The sequence below is a fragment of the Phalaenopsis equestris genome, unplaced genomic scaffold (assembly GCF_001263595.1).
Source record: "Phalaenopsis equestris unplaced genomic scaffold, ASM126359v1 Scaffold000224, whole genome shotgun sequence".
NCBI lineage: Eukaryota > Viridiplantae > Streptophyta > Magnoliopsida > Asparagales > Orchidaceae > Phalaenopsis > Phalaenopsis equestris.
Window position 1 is genome coordinate 1,824,167 of NW_018164666.1, and position 9,629 is coordinate 1,833,795.

Consider the following 9,629-nt stretch of genomic DNA (forward strand, 5'->3'; position numbering starts at 1 on the left):
TCTAATTATTTTATTTTTAGTTTTACAAGATTTCATGAATTTAATTAATTTAATAAAAACTTTGGAGTAATTTGGGAATTAGGATCACTTTTGATTTTTTAAATTTTTATTTTAATTTTATTTTGTTTATATTTTTTTTATTTAAATAAAACAAGTTCAGTATCTTAAAACATGTATAATTATTTTTAAAAATACTCAAAGGAATTTTTAGATATTTTAAGTGTTTTTTTTTTTAAATTAATTTATTTTTAAAATCTAAAAAAATAAAAACAGGTCTTACATGTCCAAAACACCATTGACAACTAATTTTATTCGTCATTAGAATGGAATTGCAAAAGGCAATTGTTTTTGCCATACTCTAATAAATCAAGTACCAGCACTGACTGATCATCTGTTTCAAATGTGTAGCACATTAGTTGAAAATAAAATGAATATTTACAAGATGTTGGATTCGAACCCGCACTTTAATTGTATTTTTTGATGTTGTTTAGATTATCTTCATTATAACTTAAAACCACACATTTGAATCATTACAAGAGCCTATGAAAATCCCTGTGGAAATGCACTTTAATCCCTTGAAAAGGAAGAATTTGCTTCACACTGACAGCAACATCATGCAAATTATACCCATTGTAAGATTTCATTATAGAAAAAAATTTACAAATATTGTTTTGACATATATTAACATATATCTCATTGATTATCATATGAATTTAAACACACTGAACAAAACAAGACCTGAAGAGTACAAAAAGGAATGAATCATTGTTACAATACAACATGAAAAAAAAACATAAATACAGGCATCAAATTTGATATAAAAATATAATCAATCTAAAACATTTCACTTGTATTTTCTGTTTCTGTAAAACTTATTATTCCCTGTGAGGCTGCAGCTAAAACAACATGATGATGGATCTGAAACCATCAGTATTTCCGAAAAAAATACAGTCGAAATTTCTATACGATTTCGTGTTCTTCTTTCAGTTGAAAAACGGGAATTGGTCGATGCACGCCAGTTAACGGATCATTCGATCTTCCATGAATATTCTGATTAGCGGATATGATATTTAGAGGTTTCGAGCCATTGGATGCAATGGCGGGGGGGGGGGGTTATGGCTGCTGTTTCGAGCCGCAGGTACGTCATGATTATGCTTCCCTTCATATGTCGTTATGACTGCTTTGGGATCTTTCGACGCCCTTTCAACATGCTTGCGAACGCTGCATCCTCCATAGGTGCACTTGTAATAACTCCTGCAAAATTATAGCAATAATAGTTTTTAGGGGCATTTACATGCATATCACCCAATTCCTATGTATTTAGATGTCAAACACCTAAACTTTAATTTTTTTACATTTATACTACTCACATCTTTCATATCACATTAAAAATACATTTTTGTAAGCATAGGTAAGGTGGCATATATCTAAAAATTGAAGTATAGTCTAGAAAGGAGATTGGATGAGAGGAAGACCTTGGATGAGGATTTCCTTTGACTACTTTTTGGCCATATTTGCGCCACCTATAACCATCATCCAGGAGATCCACTTCGCTTGTTGTCTGCACAATGATCCTTGGTTCTGTTACTGTCCTATGAGAAGCTGACTCCATCATCCTGATTTCCAAAATAAAAACAAGCGTTAATCTTCTCAACAACTAGAGTAAAATAGGTGAGGTCAAAGCATCTAGCCATAAATTCAAACCTTTTCTTCTGGTCAGGATCACCAAAATATCCTCTTTCATCCATTCCATCATGATCACCGACTTCCTCGCCGTCACTAGAGCCCGACAACTGCTCATAGGCGCCATTTCCAGATTCCCGATCTCTTTTCGATAAACCAGTGATAGCATTACCATGGGAAAGCGAATCCGAATTCGTAGCAAATACATTGTGCCCATTTAACTCAGCTGCACCATTTGACATGTTAGCATCTTTTCCTCGCTTATTCGATGGAGGTTTCGGGTGGTTGTGTTTTCCCTTGTAGATAATCTCGGTCACTTGTCCGTCAAGAGAACGTTCGACCTTTTTCTTCACGGGACAGTTCGGATGGGTGCATTTGTAATAGCTCCTCGGATATTCGCTTCCCTTCACCTGTTTCTGCCCATACTTCCGCCAATTGTAACCATCGTCGACAGGCTTATCGACGACAATAGGCATTGGACGAGGTATTTGATCAGAAAGAGAGGCAATAGCGGCCTCAGAGCTATGAGTGTTCGAGTCTAGAGTCATGGGAGACACATGTACGACTTTTGACAACTTAGCGGTGGGGAACGACTGTGATAAGGAGGCTGACAAAAGAGGTGACGGATTCTCTGGCGGCATATGCATTTGTAATTGAGAATGTGTAGCATGTTGATGTGCCAATCCATATTGTCCCTACATCAATTTATGTTCAATAATATCAAGTTACATCATATGAATATTAAAGAGTAAGTGCGACATATGAGGTGCATATTTTAGTGTATAACAAATTTTGATAAAAGAAAGCGGACTCAAATAGTTGGTACAAGTTTTGTAATTCGTAAAATGATGATGATGATGAATATTATAAAAGAGAACTTGATTATTGTTGTGAAGATAGTTTTGATCGGTAGAGTTAGTGACATGAGTTTTGTTGGGTTTGGATCAAAAAAGTTTATAGTGCGACATATGTGATGTAAAAGAAATTATGGAAAATTTTTGTGGAGATTTGTAGGGGGTATGGATAGTCAACCAAAAGTGGAAACTCTATTGCACTCAATAGATAGCAATCAAATTAACTTTACATTACGTATCAATTCTTTCAAAAGCAAGTTTTTTAGATCTAGCATCAGCCTCATCCATTTAAACAGAGATTGAATGTGTAGCCACATTAAACAACTAAAAAAGTTCACTTCCCATTATTAATTAATGCTCTTAAATGTACCCCTTTAGCACATTAGGCTCAATTTTCAAAGCAAACTAAAAGGCCAAACATAAATTTTCCTTTTAGAGTCTAATGAAAATATGATATTATACACGGAGGCAAACTCAAAAATTTAAGAAGATGAATGTCAAAATAAAAAATCATGAGGTGGCAAGCATTTAAAATTTAAATTCTTTCTTAATTTTTTTAAAAATTGTTATAAACATGATTATAAAATTTAAATTACAATTAATATTAAATTATACTAAATAATTAAATAATTAAGATTATGAGTGGAGAGCAAAATTTTTATTGTATTGTATGATAAAAGTAAAAATGTAAGAATTTCAAGTTCAAAATCTTCTCACCAGCCTAAAAAAAGCAAAATCTTCAATTATAAACGTAATGAAGAGAATATTTTATTAACTTGAAGAGAATATTCTCATAATATCTTAAAAAGTCTTTATATTTGCTTGCAAAAAAATTTTTTTTTTTTTTTCTCATGGAAAAAATCTTTAGTTTGATCCAACGGTATATCAGTGTCAAAATTATAAATACTTATTTCATGAAATAAAATATTACTATGTAGTAGCCATGATAATAATAATTTCAAATACATATCATGTTTTCCTCCCAAACAACCTACAAAAGGTGACTCTGCCAGTGATTTAAGATGATGAAGGATCAGTAGTTCTTGTATGAGTAAAAAGTAAAAACCCTAATGAATCCAAGTTGATTCACCATTTATCAGATTTTTTTTTAAAAAAAACTTTTTTTTTCAATATAAACCTTCTTGATATTATAACTTGGGCTTAAAAATCATCCATATCACCATTATAAAACTTTCCAACCTCTAAACCATCAATTTCAGGTTCAAAGTTCCTCTCAACTCCCACTGTTCAAAGGCCACGACCACATAACAGCATAAAAAAGCCACCTTTGCTTCTGTAAATGTCCTTCTATAAACCCTAATGATGAACCCTAGCCGTTAGAAGTCGTAATTGAATTAAAATATCCAATAATCCTCAATCTCCATAATTAGACTTGTAATCATTTCAAAAACTCAAAACTCACTCTAGTTTTAATCAACTCCAATTTGAAATTGATTTAATTCAAATATATTCCGAAATTAGAAAATTACTCGCAAACTTTAAAAGTTTGCCTGGAATGAGCTTCACAATTACTCAAAAGTGATAATTTTTTTACTCGAGAATAAAAAAATTCAAATTTGAAACAGTTTAGGATTGAGTTCTTAAAGAGAAACCCACCGAATTAGACGCAAACATGGCCGGGAAATCAAGCAAGCCACCGGGGCTTAAATCCGTTGCCGCCGTGAAGAACGGCGACTGCCCCACCAACATATTCATCGGCCGGCCTTGCCCTAAATTCAAACCCCGTCCTCTCCGATCCCCCGCCACCTCTTCCGCCGCCGTTCTTGCAGTCGGCGACGTCACCGCTCCGGCGAGAAGCTGCGAGAAGGATCGACACTCCGATTCAGGATCCTCCGAGAAGAAGCTCGAGACCAAATTCATCGGATTAGGGCTTGCTTCAGCAGGCTCGAGGCGGAAGAGGCTTTCAACAGTGGGACACGAAGGGAGAGAAACTGAAGGCCGCTTCGCCTCCGCTATAATGTTTTCCTCCATGGAAAAGGGGTGAAGAAGCTCGAGAAGCTAAGCCATGGTTGCGCGAATGAGGAAAAAAATCCAATTTTTTTCCCCTGATTCTGTTCTCATTTTTGCTGTGTTTGGGGGTTTTGTATTGATTTCGGTTTGGAAGATTTTGTGGAGCTTTGTTTTGGACTGATATGAGGTTTTTGGAGGGAGGGAAAAGATTGGAACTTTGAAGAAGTCGACGTTGTGGAAATCTGTACACGAATGAGAGAGAAAGAGAGAGAAAGAAAGGCAACTCACTCCGAATTACTTTTGATGAAAATGATGAGCGTTGACTAAATTACAGAGAACAGGTTGTTTGTTGTAAAACGTTTATTACCTTTTTTCTTTTCTTTTCAGCTTATCTTTGCTTTTAAATAATGAAGAATTTACATACATACCACTATTATTATGTATTTACATATCTAACAACTATATTTTAGTCTCTACATACATAACATCTTACCTATGAGTTAAAAAATGTATTTTATTTTTTAAAAGTTTAAAAGGTGATATTTTTTGACGTGATATGAAAGATTTAGACGATATAATTGTAAAAAATTGAAGTTCAGGTGTAGATATGTAAATACGTAAGTATTGAGTGGTTATCTATGTAAAGTTATTTAAGCCTTGAAAAAGAATTTTAGCAAATGACCTCAAGCACTAGCTCAATTCATTTGCATTAATATGTTTAAAATATGCTAGCTCGAGCTCAAACATTTCATGTCATGAGCGATATTTCTATGGAGTTTGGTTCAAGGCTTTACAACAATCATGTTTTAAGCAACTTATGTTGGAGAAATACTAAACCTCTTTGGTGGCAACAATTGAGATCTCAATTGGCATGATGTTAGAGATACTAATTATGTCATGGAATGTTATATATGATATATATGTCATGAAATATGTTTATGAAAAAAAAGGCTAGCGACAATGTCATGAAATATTATATACAGAAACATGAATTGATGAGTTTTTTATGAAATATGTGAGTTAGTATTATGAACCTCATACTAAATGAGAGATAAAAGTCTGAACATAAAAAATGATATGATATGATTGTCAACATGCTGAAAATGATGACACCCATATGTTATGCTAGTTGACTTTTATTATAGCAATATAATATGATATAACTTTAACAGACTTGTTATAATTGCTACAAAAAAATAAATGAATTTATTAACTATAACACCTAACTTTCAAATATACTTAAGATGATACACATCTCTTGTATTACTATAAATGACAAAATAAAGTACACAGGTTATTATTATTGCTATATAAGAGCTTACACTACACATGATATTAATATGGGATATTTTATCATATATTGTATTCTACATAAGATAATTGCATATACTGAAAAAAAAACTATTTATTTATCATATATTTACTACTTTAATAAAATGTTTCTTAGCATACATATTGCATTGATTATAACTAAAGATTTTGTGTAAGCAATAGGTTATTTACTCCCTTCTATTGTATTGCTTTTTTTTTTTCATGAGAGGGTAAGGTTCTAGTGGAGTGAACTATTGATTTGCTCATTAGATTACCTCTTTCATTTATATAAATAAATATTATGCAGCTACTAAATGATTTTACTTTGATGGATTTATCATAGCACTATGTTATCATGTATGGATAATTCTAACATAATTATTATAGTATAGATAAATATACATTGGATGTTGACTTTGGCTTATATTTTTATATTGGATGATAGTGTGGTTTTATAATATAAGATTTAGATGATAAGAAAATCTTTCATGAGATCTGTCCCAAAATAAAATTTAATGTATCATGATAAGGCCTAGAAGAGATATCAAGCATGAGTTATTTTTATACATACATGCATCTTGTAGTATATGTTGGTCATCAAAATTGTGCAACCAAGTTTATTTGACATTATGTTGCTCCAATGATTCACCAACAATTAGATTTGTAAAGGTTAACTAACAAAAACAATGATATCATTAACTTTAGTCGACACATGAAAGGAATTAGAAGTTTTGAATATGAAACTTGTACATGGAAAATTGAATGAGATGTAACTAAATGACCTATATTTTATAATCCCAAGGTTTACACAGAGCAATAGCAATGAGTATCACAAAATACTTCAATGGAGTTTTAAAATCTCCTAGTTGTCTATGTATTTAGGGTGTGGTTTGTGCAATTTACTATAACATTATTTCATTATTTATCAAACATTCAAAATAAATAATATAATGTTTATCAATAAACAAGTCATTATTTTCTCCAAGTACAAAAATAAATTGATGTGTGTTGAATGATTCACGACGGTAGAGAGGGTCTTAGTGCTGCACAAAATTCTAGCACACACCCGAATATATAAAGTGACAGGTAGAGATGCCATAAGTTTTACGTGAAAAAACCTTGAAATGAGAAAAAAAATTGTGGGGCTTAGCCCAGTTGAAATAATCCACAACGTAATGACGAGTACACATGCATCATTCTTCTCCTGAGTTAGGGAGGATGGAAATTCAAAGTTGTTGTACAATGATATTTCAATAATAATGGTTGTAATGGGACGCAAAGGCCGTCGTCAATTGCTATGAAAGCAATAGTCCACCACGAATGTTGTAGACGGCAGATGTAGTAACAACTTGTCATAGAGGCCGTAGTTGAAAAGCGTTGTAGTAGTTGGCCATGTGGGTCATAGAAGATTGCTTTAGAAGAATCGGTTGGTCACAGAGGCTATTGTAAAAAGCTACAATAACATTTGTAGATCGCAGGAGCTTGAGTTGAGAGAAGCAGAAACTATGAGTCGCATAAGTCATAGTTGGTCACATAGGCAATAACAGAGATCTGAAATAACATTCATAGGCCCCAAATGCTAGAGTTGGAAGTTGCATGTAATAATGCTTGTAGGCCATAGAGGTCGGAGTTTGGAGCTACATGAACTGTGATAAAGTACGTTGGTCACATAAGCCAGGGTTGGGGGTTGCATGAGTTGTGATAATATCTGTAGGTCACATAAGTCGAAACTGGGAGCTGCATGAGTTGTGATAACATTCTTAGGCCACACATGTTAGAGTTAAAAGTTGCATAAGCTGCGAGAAAGTTTGTAGGCCATAAAAGATAGAGTTGGGAGCTGATGAATTGTAATAACACCCTTAGGTCACAAAAGGTTAGAGTTAGGAGCTAGATGAGTTGTGATAACATCCGTAGGATGCAAAAGTTCGAGTTGGGAGCTGCATTTGCTGTGATAATGTTCGTAAGTTGCATAAGCTTCATTGTGGCTGTATGAGCCGAGCTAAAATTTGTAGGCCATAGAAGCTTAAGTTGGTAGCTGCATGCAAAGAGATAACTTTCGTAGGCCAAATAGGCCAAAGTTGGGAGATGTGAGAATCGAGCTTCAGAAGTTCAGAGAAGATCGTCGTATTCTAAGTACCACAGTTGCAAGCAGTAATTACGGAGATTGTTGTTATATTATCTTTGGGCTGTATTACTACAATGTCTTAGGGATGCATCATTGCGCTATACGTGAGATGCGTCATTGCTCTGTAAAATATGTTGGGATTCTGCAGCGCGCGTTGTGATTTTACATGGGGATTTGTTGCAACAAGCAAGAGGAGGTCAATGGCGGTAGATGACAGCTCACACTACACGAAATGTTGATAATAGCGTCTGATATTTGTGTCAGATTTTTTCGACCCAAATATTAGAGTCGGATTTGCAGCTGTAAAGCGAAAAAAAATAAATTTTGATATTTGCAGCAGATTTTGTCTAGATTACGTCCAATAGTTTGATGCAAAAATTATTCTGAAAGCACCAAAACTTAAAGCGGAGTAGCGATGGAGTTTGTATTGACTTTGTGTCTAATAAAATGACACAAAAATTTTATTTGAAAGCATCGCACTAAATCCGACTCAAAGATAACGAAAAGTCTGCTGCAAATAACATGTCTTCCGTGTAGCTTAATTGTGTTGAATATGTTCGACGCAAGTTAGATGAAAAATTGATGCAAATGGCCTAAAATACGTATCATGTGCTCCTATCCTTATTTCTATTTTTCGCTCCTCTTTTGGTCTTCCCTTTCTACCCAAAGCAACCTCCCCTCTTCACTGAAACTCTCACCCCTCGCTTTCCTTCCTCCCCCTCCTGATAAGAGTGAAATATGTGATATTTAAGTAGCACATTTCCTCATGTTTTTACATCTTTTTGACTAATATTATACTTGAGAAATGTTTTTTTTTCATCTGAGGTGTGCAGAGGACAATGTGAACAAAGAATTTGAAGCAAAACATAACAAAAGCGAGCACACTAAAAGGAACTTGGACCATCACACCTGCGCTGCCAATACAATGCGCCCACTTTAACTTTGGCGCGTCTGCATCGTGTTCAGCGCCCCCATGCCTGTTGACCTCATTTTTATGAGGTATGTCTCCCTATCTAGAACCTTTAACTTAGCCATAAAATATCCATGCTGACTCTCTTACAATGCTGAATTGAGACCCATACTAATTAGAAAATTCAAACCACTTCTTAACTCATTGTAGTTTCATATTTGTGGTTTTGAATACTCAATATTTAGTTGAGTCAATTAAAACCAACATATTGAAACTCAAGTTGAGTTCCTATAAGAATTGGAGAAGCCATAAGGGGACCATTCAGTGTGTGTTGAGAGGCATGTTGACCTCACTTTTGGTTGAGGTCTAGAAAACTTCTTTAGTAGCCTAGGTCTAGCCATAGGACTTTCTATTGACTAGTCTTAGAAAATTAGAAAAGGTACCCCCACCATTAGAAATTCAAAACTCTTCTTTTTACTCAACTTGAAATTCCACATATTGATCTTAACCTCTAGCATTTAGTAGATAAGATCATTATAAGAGAATTTAAAAAGAGTCCCTATAGGATTACTTGGCTTTAAGATTGACCCTGGGTGTTGAATTGAAACTAGGGTACACCATATCTTCACAATACATTAATCCATGGTTCATTTAGAACGGATATCTATCCAATTCTATGTGAAATGCCTAACTTGGTCTTTTGCCCCTAGGCACCTCCAACAAATTACCGAACTGCCCTTGGGACCTAAATTTGGCTAAAATTCCCAAATTTTGC

General features: G+C 34.2%; 1 protein-coding gene across 1 annotated transcript; it reads right to left on the reverse strand.

Annotated features, from left to right (window-relative positions):
• Nucleotides 1–1,070: 1,070 nt before the first annotated feature.
• LOC110023581 (probable WRKY transcription factor 4) lies at nt 1,071–4,821 on the reverse strand. Its single transcript, XM_020723068.1, has 4 exons — nt 4,155–4,821; nt 1,705–2,378; nt 1,476–1,616; nt 1,071–1,254 (listed from the first exon to the last, which is right to left on the reverse strand). Exons 1-4 carry the CDS (start codon nt 4,527–4,529, stop codon nt 1,071–1,073), a joined length of 1,374 nt encoding a protein of 457 aa, XP_020578727.1. The 5' UTR covers nt 4,530–4,821.
• Between the last annotated feature and the right edge of the window lie 4,808 nt (nt 4,822–9,629).

Bases quoted from the DNA above. Each gene is read 5' to 3' on its own strand.
- LOC110023581 (XM_020723068.1), bottom strand. From the start codon at position 4,529: ATGGAGGAAAACATTATAGCGGAGGCGAAGCGGCCTTCAGTTTCTCTC. The intron at 2,379-4,154 runs GTGGGTTTCTCT...AAATTGATGTAG, and splicing joins CCATGTTTGCGTCTAATTCG to GGACAATATGGATTGGCACA. The intron at 1,255-1,475 runs GTCTTCCTCTCA...ATAATTTTGCAG, and splicing joins AAAGGAAATCCTCATCCAAG to GAGTTATTACAAGTGCACCT.